General features: G+C 37.4%; 1 protein-coding gene across 7 annotated transcripts in view; it reads right to left on the bottom strand.

Moving 5' to 3' along the window:
• The window catches only part of acot7 (acyl-CoA thioesterase 7), a 71,054-nt gene that overhangs the window by 41,889 nt on the left and 15,112 nt on the right, over positions 1-14,053 (bottom strand). For 3 of the 7 annotated variants that reach the window (XM_083554693.1, XM_083554695.1, XM_083554696.1), the window contains exons 4-7: positions 11,278-11,369; positions 8,699-8,813; positions 8,023-8,037; positions 7,599-7,685 (exon numbers count right to left, since the gene is read on the bottom strand). In XM_083554693.1, the coding sequence (XP_083410819.1) occupies positions 7,599-7,685; positions 8,023-8,037; positions 8,699-8,813; positions 11,278-11,369 (309 nt within the window). The remainder of the gene's footprint in view (positions 1-7,598; positions 7,686-8,022; positions 8,038-8,698; positions 8,814-11,277; positions 11,370-14,053) is intronic. The other 4 variants (XM_083554694.1, XM_083554697.1, XM_083554698.1 and 1 more) reach the window with 2 other exon arrangements.

Raw genomic sequence — 14,053 nt, 5'->3', positions numbered from 1 at the left:
TAAAGCAACAGATTTCCATCTTGCTGTTCGCTTTTTTTTCCACTCGCATGCTGTTTTCCTCCCTGGCAATCAGCCAGCAGTTTCCACAGAAACACTCACTCTCACCCTGCTACAACGAAAGAGAATGGAGAGGAAGGACAGACAGACATAACAGTCCAAATAAGAAAGATAGTGGTAGCAAAATGAAGAGAGAGGGGAGGGGGAAAAGAATTGGAAAGATGATTCAGAGAGATACGAGGTGACAAGGATCCTTCCTTTCCGCTGAGGTGCGAAAGCACCGCTGTGGCCGCATTCATTTCCGATCCTGCCAAGAGCCACACACACACACACACAATCCTAAAGACCCGTCCTTCTCCTTCTGATCCTTTAGAAAAGCATTATTCTGCTTCCCACTTTCATCTTTTACTGTGCAGGAGGGAAAGAAACAGCGTGAAGAATAGAATGGAAAAAAAAAAATCAACAACAAAACACACTGTGTGTCTATGGGTACACGTGTGCCAGACATCTTTGCCTATAGACTCAGCAGTGGTTAAGAAGGCATAGAAGAGGAAATGTGCCATTTTCCTCTGCTCTGGCCTGTGTATAGCCTATAATCCATAACCTTTCAATCCATAACACCAAACCCAAGAGCGATATTCGGAGCGATTGCACTGAACAATTAGTCAGTTTCCTTCCTTAGAACACAAATTAATGTAATGTACATTATACTTATAATAAATAAATAAATAAATAAATAAATAAATAAATAAATAAATAATCTTATTGTGTTTAAATGTCACAGATCTAGGTATATTCCAGGAGAGAACCGAGTGCCCTGCACAGTTCATCAGTGTGGCAAGCTGTTATTTCCCCAAAAGTAGAAAGCGGTAAACACATATACACAAGATAGTCAAATATTTCGACACTTGAAAATAACGTTTCTTTTTGTGGCAACTAAACTTCTTCTACAATTAATCCCCATTTGTTATATATTTCTGGGAAGATGTTACACTAGTTTTTGGAGTGTACTTGAGGACATTTATGTTTATTCAACCACAAGGGTGTTAGTAAAGTCAGGTACTTATGTAAATTGTGGAACCCTGGGGTGCAGCCAGCGTTTACATTCATTCCCAAAATGTTCAATGGGTTTTTGAGCTTAAAACTCTATAGCAGACCACTCAAGATCTTCAAATCTTACCCATGTAAACCGTATCTTCACAGAGCTCATTTTGTGGGCAAGCGTTAGAAAAGGTATGGGTCTACTCCAGGACTGAATACTCCTACCTGAAAAAATGACAAAAACTAATAAAGACAATACAGTGCCTGTTGGATACATCGAGCCTTTTACATGAGAGGCACATGCATGTTTATTCCGTTTAAATGCAACAAACTAGGTAATTGAACGTCATGAAGATTTACTTTGACCATACAAATACATAAATGTACAAATGTTACACTTTATTTTCACAAATAAATCCTGCCTGAAGCAATCTATTCACATCTCTATTGTTTTTCTTCCTACATGTTTTTCTGTTAGACCCAAACATTTGGACTCATCTACAGTATCTACAGAACTTTCTTCCAGTCAATCACTGTCCACTTTTTGTGTGTTGCACATGAACAAACAGACCATTGACGAGTCTTAAAAAAGAAAAAAACTAGGTGTTTCCAAACTTTTCACAGTCCATGTATGCAAAATGTACTTTTCAATAATGAAGTTTTCGAACCTCACTTCATCACTGCCTTAAAATCCAATTAGGCTTCTGCCCTCCATCCAGTGATTCATTCAATTTCTCCAAAACAGCTCAATTTGTCTTTGCCCTGTCTTCAGTAAGTTAAAAAATGGAGTAGCGCAATTGATTTGCACCGACTTCGTTTACGGCTTCAAAAGCAAGGAGCAACGATAAGAGAAAGTGGGTTGACGCATCCAGCCCATGATCTCTTCTCTCCGGGATGCTACTCTTTTCTGACAGCACTAACATGCTGGTGTAATTGTGCCATTCATTTTCTCCATTGCTTTTACAGAGAAACACCCACCCACAGGCACACATACCCAGTATACAGCAAAGCGATAAGGGTATAGGATTAGAGCAGGATGCTCTGAGAAATAAACACAATAAATATAAATACACTCAGTTTTCCTTGTCCGATGTTGTTCTGTTGAAATCCTGTTCTTTATAGTACATTGTAACCAGTCTAATGTGTACAAATTGGTTTATCTCATTTTCTCCACACAGGTTCAAATGGTCAACATTTTACATTAAGCTATTTGACACAGCAACGAAAAAAAAAAAAAAACCAGTTATCTGAATTCAACTTAAGCGAGCATCTTGGCAGTTTTCCGCAAGTCCTACGCTGCCAGGGGGTGAGCAAGTCAGTATCTGAGGTGCAGATTTTTTAGTTTTATTCATAGTGAACAAACTAGGAAAAGAACCAGAAAAAAAGCACCACTGGTCTGGGAGTGGTGAACAAACCCTTTCCCGGGCTGAGACAAGCTAGCTAGCTTCGGGGTTGGCCGACCTCTCCTCACGATGTCTAGCTTTTCTTCCAAATGGATTTTTACGTATGTCCGAGACCAAATCAATTTATTTTTCTCCGTAGGCATAAAAAAGTCTAACTCAGATGTATTAATGTGTGCAGATCGCTACAGACATGTTTTGCCAGTCGAACTTGGCTGTAACAGTTTACCTCTGACCAACCAATCAGAGGACGGAAAAATGCTGACGTTATTCTAGGCCAGGGAGCTGCCCTGTGAGGCGAATTTAAAATCTGATTGGTTAAAGAAACAGACCCATTCATAATATTCTCTATGGTAAAAAGGCCATCAGTACAAACTTTGCAGGCCCTGGGCAGATTAGCTTGACATGGCAGCACATAGAGACTGAAATCTGATTGAAAAAAATTCACATCCACACGTACTGGAAGCAGTGCATCCAAGAGAAATGCTACAAAATAAAGAGAATAAACTGTTGGGAATAAATGAATAAAATTTATATACACATATAAGAGCTCACAGATGCCTGTGATTGGCTAGCATCAATTTCAATTTGATTGACATGGAAGAGAGTAGGCCTTCCTTTTCATCCCAGAGAACATGGACAATTTTGCTTCCTTTTATGGTGATGCTGTCAATGATGGAAGTGGGAGGAGGATTAATCAGTTTAAATGGATCTTTCAGTATCAGGAACCAGGGGGTATTGTACGTAAAAACCCCTGATGAAACCAAAAACTGAAAAAAAAAAAAGCTGGCCAGACTAAGTATTGCAACATAATGGAGCATAGCTACATAAAGAAGTCTCTTCTTGTACATGGCAATTCAAATATTCATTTGATTTGCATAGCCTGTTTTAACATACTAAATATCATCAACACCATGACAGTTACCCATACCCAAATTTACGGTTCTCTAAATCCCCTTTGTTATTTCATGGGACCGTTCAGCATATAGGACTTTTCCACATGTGCGATAAAGAACATAATAAATGTATAATTACAGCATAACAAAGTACAACAGATGACAAAAATAAATACATCAAAGCTCTTGTATTGTTTTTGTTTGGATCATTCACCGATGCTGAGTCTAACCCACGCCACTCTCACCGTCCTACAGCAAGCACAATTGTTCTGTGAGCTTACTCAAGATGTTAACAAGGCTATGCTCAAAATACAACAGAGAGACTCTCCGCGTGAAGGTGAGAACGTGTGGCACAAACTGTAACAGAAATGCCACACATTTGTCACAGCATATGCAAGTCTCACAGTAGCAAGACTTCACACTCACCACAGCAACCCAAAACGGAGAGACTGAGGGTGGTACTGAAACAAACTCTGAAATCTGTCACTCAAAAATGCTTAAAGGAAACTAGTTAGCGCTAATTAGCATGGCCGCAATAGCTCACAGAAAATTACCTTAGAAAGCTTGCATGAAAAATTAACTGGTATTTCTATTCTAATTTTAGTATAGAGAATTCGCACAGTGTGACGAATGCAAACATCTAAATATATACCAAGTATAAATAATAGAATTCAAACTGAGAGAAGGTATATAAAGATGGTGGGAGCTTAAATCTGGTGGATGTAATTTCCATCATTGGAGACTATGCATGTAGTTTGGGGAATTGTAGTTTGTTTTAATGAAGCCTTGGTGTGATTTTCACCTCGGTGTGGGTTTTAGGAAGGTGTGACGGTCAAGTGAAGTGGCCTCTATCAAGCTCCATTCAAACTATAGCCCAGATATTTTTTTCAAGACTAGGTGTTTCCAAACTTTTGTCAGGAACCGTAAGCATACACCAATCAGGCATAACATTATGACATTACAACATTTTGACCGATAAATGAAAAGCACTGAGTATGTCTTCATCGTGGCACTTGTTAATGGGTGGGATATAGTAGGCAGCAACATTTTGTCCTCAAAGTTGATGTGTTAAAAGCAGGAAAAATGGGCAAGCGTAAGATTTGAGAGAGTTTGACGAGGGCCAAATTGTGATGTCTAGTTGACTGGGTCAGAGCATCTCCAAAACTGCAGCTCATTTGGGATGTTCCTGGTCTGCAGTGTTCAGAATATATCAAAAGTGGTCCAGTGGAACAGTGGTGAACCGACAACAGGGTCATGGGTGGCCGAGGCTCATTGATGCACGTGAGTAGCGAAGGCTGGTCCGTGTGGTCCGATCCAACAGACGAGCTCCTGTAGCTAAAACTGCTAAAGAAGTTAAAGCTGTAATGCTCGACGAGTCAGGACTGTTTTGGCAGCAAAAGGGGGACCAACACAATATTAGGCTATGGCCATAAAGTTATGCCTGATCCGTATAAGTATCAGAGACTTGACCTCACAGCATTACACCTTTCCATAACTCATAATCGGTTGTATTTAATATACATATGTAAACTTTGCTTGCTCCCAAATCATACCCAGCTGTATCTGAGTCAATCCGTATCTGACTGAATATGCAATGGAAAGCAAAACTTACTTCAAAAGAATTCGAAATTGGATGGTCGATGCTAACTACAAAAGCCTGTGTGATTAATAATAATAAAAAAGCTTGAAGTGTCAATACCCAAGTCATTTGTTCACTCATTGTTCTCTCACAGTTATTTCGAGGAGGATGAGAATCCAAATAACTGAAAGCCATAATGATTTTTTTTTTCCCCGGTTGTCGGTCGGTCTCAATGTAGTTTGCTTTAAAATGTGATCGCTGTATAGCCTTCAGGAAAGCTGTTTTTTTTTTCATCACAAATACATTCTTTGATAAGAGGAATAGCATAAAAAGACGCAGACAACAATTTATTCCCACACCACACAAAAGAGAAAATGCAAGCAGCTTTGTTTTAACTGATCTCCGTCTTTGCTGCTTTGGCTATCAATAAGTCAGAAAATGAACCGACAGTATGCTGTGACGCAGTCTGACGTAAAACAAGGCTGATTATGTTCCAATCAAAGATCCAATGCGAATGTTTTTAATTACTTAAAGAACAACATATAGTACAAAACATGACAGAAACATATAGAAGAAAATGGATAAAAACATTTTGTGAAAATAACCTAAAATTTTATGAGCAATGGTTTTACGAATTTGGATCCACTTTGCCTTTTAACTTTAAAAACATTAAAAAGGCAAGGTCAGTTTTGTCTACCGCTTGACTGGCAGTTTTGGTCGCTTTATTAGAAAGTTGTTTCTTGTTTACCTGCCCACAATTTCACTTCGTAAATCCTTAGTTTGGGGACACCCCTACTGACAATTATCATACTGTATTTTGAGGGAAGGTTGTTGCCACAGGTAACCACAGACTATAAACTTGTTCACTATGTTTTAAATTTTAAGTGACTGTGTCACATGACTACATGTCATTGTTTTGAATATATCTGCTTTTCTCAGTCAGCACAGAAAATGTATCAACACCTGCTAATGTGTGCAGTATTCAACCTCTTATAACAGTGGATATTGATGTAAATAAAAGTGGGGACATGGTGGCTTAGTGGTTAAAGCATTGAATTGTATTTCGAAGATTGTGAGCTCAAAACCAACACCAAACACCAAGCTGTCACTTCTTGGCCCCTGAGCAAGGCCCTTAACCCCATAGCTGCAAAGTTGTATGAATAGAATAAATGTAAGTCTGCCGAAATGCCATACATTTAAATAGCTTTCAAATCGGGTAGCACAGCCTGAATGCAATGGCAAATATGGAAGAAAAATTAATAAATATATATATATATATATATATATATATATATATATATATATATATATATATATATATATATATATATATATATATATATATATATGAGCTCAAATATAGGCCATAGTGGGATTTTCCAGCAGGACAATGATCAAAAACATACATCAAGGTAAACACAAAAATGTTTTACTGACAATAAAATCAAGGTCCTGCTAGTCCTTGCCATATATTCTCCAAACTCATCAGGCATTATACTGTATGAGAAGACTCAAAGCTGTTATTATGGCAAAGGGAGGCAGCACAAGGTATTGATGCTCAATAACTGTCATAATATTATATTTATGTATGTGTGTGTCAAAAGGTTAATTTAGTTTCAATTATTAGTTAGTTAAAATATTAGTTAGTTAAAAAAATCTAAAGGTTAAAGACACAGTCTTGGGGGTTCATTGCTCATATTTACTAAGGGTGTCAGTATTATTGGATGCCAATAAAATTTTTAAAATGCATATCAACTGTGTGTACAATCTAGCTGATATATAAACTGACTATATAGAGGCTATATGATCTATTTATATACATCTGAACCGAAATACACAGCAATGCACTTTAGTTGTTATTCTTGCAAACTAATTTTGTTTCAAGATTGAGTCATGACACACACTTTTCCAATCCCAACAGCATTCATCTGTTGTCATATAGTCCAAATCTCTCTTTTATGCTTTACTGTTCTGTTTGAATACACAGGGGACCAAGTGAGACAGAGAGACAAGAGAGAGAGAGAGAGAGAGAGAGCATATGTGTGTGTGTGTGTGTGTGTGTGTGTGTGTGTATATGTGTGTTCTCCCATCCTACTAAGGTCCTGCTAATTAGATTAGTCAAAGCCTGGCTCTTGATCCAGGTTTTCAGGTCTTCTATGACTAAGAAGCAAATCTGTCCAATTAGGAGACAAATATTGACCATTAGATTCCGTTTAGCAACTCTCTCTCTCTCTCTCTCTCTCTCTCTCTCTCTCTCTCTCTCTCTCTCTCTCTCTCTTTTTCTCTCTCTCTCTCATTAGGATTGCTTTGTGTGCCGAGCTGAGCCGCTGTATATCCTGCCGTGTTTATGTAAATTGTTCAAGTCAGCAGTTTTGATTTCTCGCTCTGTGCAAGTTGCAAAAGAAGTTATAGACCATGACATGACGGTCTCGATCCAATACTTTCACCTTATCGAGACACACACACACACACACACACACACACACACACACACACACACACACACACACACACAGTATTACACTGTTGTGCCCTGTTTCCTTATTTCCATTTCCAGTAAACAAGCTACTTCTCACTCAACAAAAACCAGATGAGACTGAATCCGTCTGATTTCTTAAAACATTCAGCTAGTGTTCAAAGCACATCCGGTAAATGTTGTGTAGTCAGAACTGTTGAGTTCCTTACCGCCATGTACAAAGCCATGCAGAGTGCAATCAGAAGGACCAATCAAGTGGATGAGACTAGACTGGCTGAATCCAACGGTAAATGGATCTGGAGAGCACACACACATACACACACTGTTAATGAACAACTCACCAAAACCTTTTTTCCTTTACAACTAGAACATGATTTTTTCTAATGGAAAGATTACATTTTATCTTCAGAAACAAAAGATATGCTGTTTAACAGTACAGCAGAAAGTAGACTACTCAAAATAGAATACTGTTCCAGAGTAAATGAACTAATTTGTTCACTGCTGAAAACTCATTAGCAGTTGCACGAGCAAACTCTTTGCAGTAATAAAAAAGGAAAGAGTAGTCTTGACTACAATTAAGGTTTGTCATTTAAATTTTTGGGGGATACATACAGATACAGCACAGATATATACCTTTTGTCTTTCTTTCTGCATGCAATCAGAAAAAGACACAGAATACAGAAATTAGTTATTAGGTTAATCACATAAGTTAATTTGTCCAGCTAAAATTTTGCCTTAAAAAAAAAAAAAAAAAAAAAATACATTGAAAAATCATCCTGGTAAATGTTTTTTTTTCTTCTTCAAAGTGTCAACCATCAGCTATAAGCAGCTATAAGAAACTATTCAAAATCATTTTTGGGGTTTTGTTCGGCCATCCTTTCAAAAGTGCTTTGCATTACTGAGACATTCACTCAATTGTCCACAGTTGCTCATTGTATAAAAAAATAATCTGGTGCAACCATTTAAAAGTAAAACTCACAAAAAAATACAACAACATAGCAAGGATCCTTAGAGGCATCTGAGGTGGATTGTAAAATTGTGGCGGTTTTGGAAAACCACTACTTTCATGACACTTATGAAATATTTATCGCTTATGTAGGATGATCAACATAGTTGCCTCACATGACCATTTTAAAGACTATTTATGTGCTGATCAAAAAAAAAAAAACTAGCATAATGCAATGACAAGGCCAGTGGGCCTAGCAATTAGCTTTAAAATTATATATATATGCTCTACATAATCAGGGCACATCAAATGAATATATGATGTGCATGTATATATGGGTTAATTAAAATAGAGAAGTTTTACCTGGAAGAGAAACTGGTGTAATAATATCATCGTTCCTTTCTTTTGTTTCAACTCGTTCTATCTTCTGAGATTCGTACCTCTTCTTACCCAGCTCTTCCTGTTTTGGACTGGAATACTGAAAAATATACATAGAAGCAGACTATGGGTCATTTGATTAGACCATGAGGCTGTAAAATAAAAGGTGTTGTGGAATCATATAAGCACAACTATATTAAGTAACCAGTTTTTTTTTTTTTTTTTTTAAACATATTTACATTTATACAATTATCCATTCAGCAACTATGTAGCGAGACCCACTTGCATAAAATTAGGCAGATAAAGAACACTAGGTTCACATCAAGCATAAGATAATGGGAAAATCAGATCTCAGTGAGTTATTACCAAGGTAACACGTTGCCTAACCTACCCAAGAGTGGTGATCAGTATGGGGTAGTATACTGTAATTTGTAAAATTATTATGACATTATTTGCACAATATATGCATGAGGCAGCGAGCGCATGTTGGTTTGCGAGTCTGAATTTACCAGTGAACAATTGGTTGCATCAGTTGGCTTTACAGTTAATGATTGACATGAGTCCATGATTAGATAGATAGATAGATAGATAGATAGATAGATAGATAGATAGATAGATAGATAGATAGATAGATAGATAGATAGATAGATAGATAGATAGATAGATAGATAGATAGATAGATAAATAGATAGATAGATAGACAGACAGACAGACAGACAGACAGACAGACAGACAGACAGACAGACAGACAGACAGACAGAACGACCGACCGACCGACCATCCTAACATTAGACAACTAATTCATTATTAACTAATATTTCCTAAAGGAAGGTCATGAACATTATTCACAACACATTATATAATGCCATCACCACATCATAACCCCCTTCATACACCCCAACAGTCACTAAGAAGCTGAGTGCAAGTGTCCTGGAGATTCCTGTGACCTTGTACTCATGCTTTAGTCAGACTGTGCAATGCTGACAGCTCAAAAACAAAATTGTCTACCAGATGCTCTTAATATTAAAGATGGCTGTATTCCTGCCCACTGTTCCCAGGATACTCGCCAGATCCACCACAACCCTGACCTGGTTCAAGCACTTAATGCTAAATGAATGTGTAATGGCACAGGACGCAAATGCCTGGTATGTAAACCTGTTACAGTATGTGCTTTATCTTGAATGTAAGAATCAATCATTTTGAACAATAAATTTGATACAGCAAACAAATATCACAAACGTATAAGATATATGTTTAAAAACAAAGTATAAATAAGTTAACTTATAAAATACCCATTCTGGAAACAAAACACAGATAAGTTGCCCAATAAGATTTGTGATTGTACAGTAATTAAGCAGTCAAACACAGAAAAGGTGAGCACTATCAAGCAACAAACCAAGCAACAAGCAACAACAACAAAAAAACACAGGACAGGGCTGGAGACAGAAGTAGAACCACAACATCCGCAACAAAAACATAATGAATGAATGTTTCAAACCGTTTCATCATACAAAAAATATATACCTGAATTTTGAAGTTTTTGAGTCACACATTACTTACAGATTAAACAACACCAGTTATAAACTTACCTACCCGACATTAAAATATGTTTCCAACACAAACCTACATGATATGTAAAGTTAATGCTTATGTGTGAACCTGTTTCCTAAACATCAAAAGTAAATAAATTGTATTCCTGAAACGAGCCAAGGGATCAGAAGATGTAATTACTTGTAAGCTACTTCATGCAGCTGTCATCAAATATTCTTAAGATAAGATTTTCAATATAATTTTGGTTTAACACTCATAATCATAATTATTTATTAGCCATAGCATGTTGTCCTTGCTGTAAATTATATAAATAAATAAAAAATGAAAAATTGTTCTATGATTCTAAGAATCACATGTCCAAATATCTGTCTTTTGTACAAAGAGGACAAATCACAACAATGCATTTGAACTATAATTTTGGCCACTCCAATTAGTAAAATAATATCTGAACTGTTTCTCAATTGTTTTGTTTTTTCCGTCAAACATATTCCATTGTGTTTTTATCCATACAGAGATAAACTGTTATTTTCATTTATACTTATTCACTGACTTTTCACAGTCACTATGCAGAAAGTCTATTAGCAAACAATGCACTAACTGCAGACTTAGAATTCCAGGAGTTTTTTATGCATGCGATAGGCATACACTATATTGACAAAAATTCCAAATCATCCCAAAGGTATTCAGTAGAGTTGAGTTTAGAGTTCTGTAGCAGGCCACTCAAGATCTTCCATTACAACCCATGTAAACCTTTTCTTCATGGAGCTTTCTTTGTGCACAGGGACATTGTTATGGTAAAACAATTTTGGGTCTTCTGGGTCAAATGAAGGGAAAGACTTTGTTACCGCATGCAAAAATATTCTATACAATTATTATCACATCCAACTTTGTGGTAACAGTTCAGGGAAGAACCACATATGGCTGAAAAAGTCAGATGACCTATAATGTTTGTCCATATAGTGTACATTACTGTAAGTTATTGTTTGTTCTAGGAGGACAAAATAGTGTCTTACCTCAATGGGGGGAACTTCAATGATTTTGTCCACATTTTGGAGGGATAAGGGGACATACCACAGCGTTGCCTTGTTGGTCAACTTTTTGGCACCTGAAAAAGACATGCACAGTTTTCAGAAAAGAATAGTCATGTGTGGTCTGAGATATGGCTTAAATAAAAACATTTCCATCCTAGAGTTTCAAACCAACAAAGTATACCAGCGTATCAGCCAGAAAGACTAACTTCCAAGAAGGCCTTGAAAATTGATTTCACAATGAATAGCTGCTGCTTAATAAATGTAATTTCTATTCTGCTAAAATTTGTTGCTCTCAAACAAGCCCATTTTTTAAAAATTCAGTAAAGTGGCTTGCTTGTTGCATGGTGTTACTTTAGTTGTCATGGTGACTTCAGAATCTCCCAACCAACCTTTTTTTTTCTTCGCTCTCTCCAAAGTGCAAGTGAGGCTATTTTGGGTCAGCTGCATTTATGATTTCAGGGAGAAAAAAAAAAAAAAAAAGCTCTGAGGGGGTGAGGAACTGTTATAAACCGTTTGCTCAAAAGGACTAAAGTGGAACACTTGCCCTTACAGAGGTTTAGGAGACACCTAAATTATTAGCCACTGTACACAGTCTACTTGCAAATACAATACATATACTTATTACATATACTTATACATGTTACATATAATGTTTAATATACCGTGTTACATATACTGTATGGTGTATACTGGATAATATACTGGATTACATATACTGTGAACTGCATAATATATTAAATAAATAAATAAATAAATAAAAATAAACAAACACAAACTGTTACTACAAACAATTGTATGGAAGTCTTGCTGTGGCACTAAAGTTTCCCTTTATCCACTGCTGACTGGTACAGGGCCTTATATCATTTGGTACTGGGCCTCACAATTTATTGTCTTTCATGGTCTACAGGAAGTTTTATAAAAAAAAAAATAAATAAATAAAAAATACAATACAATACAATACAAAAAGACCATTTCTGCCTGTGCCAATTTTCCGCACTTGTCGCAGTTTTTCTATGCATCAATAAATTAAGCCCCCACTGATTCTGCATTATGGTGAGTTCCATTTTCATAATATATGAAACTGGGATCAGAATTACTGCCAGTTGTGGTTATAGAATATGATTTAACACCTTCACACCAATCAAAGTCTGCTGATGGAAAATATGTTAAATATGTAATCGAAATGCTGTCAATGGATGCAAAATATTTCCATTCCCTGACACGAACACACTTTTATAAACACCCTGCTATCCTTTTGCTATCCTTTGTTTTCTGAGTAGAAATGGTCAGTCGTTGCAAGGCCAGGACAGCAACTAACAAAAGTCTTCCAAAAGATATTCACACCACTTAAGAAGTGCTTCAGCTAAGCACAAATGATCGGCGCCTTAACAAACAGCCCGGGATCGTCTGAAAGTGAGTGACGAGTCCTGACAGACCACGTTTGGGAATAGCATTTGCATTTTCCACTCCGTCCACGGCATGCAGACAGGCCGGTTGCCTTGACAACTGCACCGAGACACTGCTTGCTGCCATGGAGAGAGAGCGGCTTGTCTAATTGGTTCCTGTGGCAGCTTGTCTTTCGGTTTCCACATATGAGGCGTATTTACATGGCGTCAGCTAGCAAGAGATTGACTTGCTAAAAATAGCGTGCGTGCCGGACAGATGGAAGTTCGATATTGTTCTGTGCTTTCGGGTATCTGATGATGAGAAAAAAACGCCGCAGACTCCTTCGAATTGACAATCAAGCAGGGAAAGGTTTTTTTGGGGGGGAGGTTGTTTAAAGAAAACAAAACAAAAAAAAACTGGGAATTTCTTGCGATGGCTCACTGAATCTTAAGAAGCTTGTAGGGAGGGTGAGAGAAGAAGGGGGAAAAAAAGATTAATCTGGCACTGCAGCTGTGACTAAGAGCGTAATTAGATGAGATGAAGACCCACTGGAGAGGGTGTGCTGTTCTCTTTGGCTGCCTCCACAACATCATTACCTCCTTTCGCTTGTTGCTCTCAAATATTAAAGCAACTGATTATTTTCCTTCCTGGTGGGACCTTAGTGAAATTAAAGACACGGGAAAGCGAGAGCTACCTGCTGTATGACGGGGGCATGAAACTGAAAGCTAGTGCGGGATCTGTGTCACACTCTTTAATGTTGATGCTGGTATATTGATTTCCCAACCAAATCGTCATGTATTTAGTCTTAGACATAGTACATTGCTTTATTTCCATGATAGATGAGTGAATTCATTATGTAACCATGTACCATTTTGTGTAGTCTATAGCAATCCATTTGAATGACATTTTAGAGATAATTTATTTTTCCTGTATCTTGACACTGAAAACCAGTGACCCCACAGGAGCATTTGTTGCCAGTAGACTGAGACAATGGTTGGCTTGTTGAATATGTTAGGACATTGGATAACCAACTCAAAGTTTCCATTGAGCTTGCCAGCTATTTGCGCACTGCTTGCAATTTTGCAACACAGTGCTGCGGGTCTCTGCAACTGGAACGTTTTCAGATGGTGTAGCGGGGGTGCAGTTTGTTTACAGATTGTCTGGCTTTTTAAGGTCTGAAGCTGCACACATCTTTAAACACACACTCATGCATGTACACACGGACACACAGCAAAGGCTAAAATCAGTGTCAGTGTCTAGTTAACTGCTGGAGCTTTTAGAACAGTAGTAATTAGCACAAGCTCTGCTGAACCCGAACCTTTCTTTAGTCATTAGGGAAGTGTGTGTGTGTGTGTGTGTGATAGAGAGAGAG

Source organism: Silurus aristotelis, assembly GCF_946808225.1.
Source record: "Silurus aristotelis genome assembly, chromosome: 11".
Lineage (NCBI taxonomy): Eukaryota > Metazoa > Chordata > Actinopteri > Siluriformes > Siluridae > Silurus > Silurus aristotelis.
This window is presented reverse-complemented; position numbering and strand designations above follow the sequence as displayed.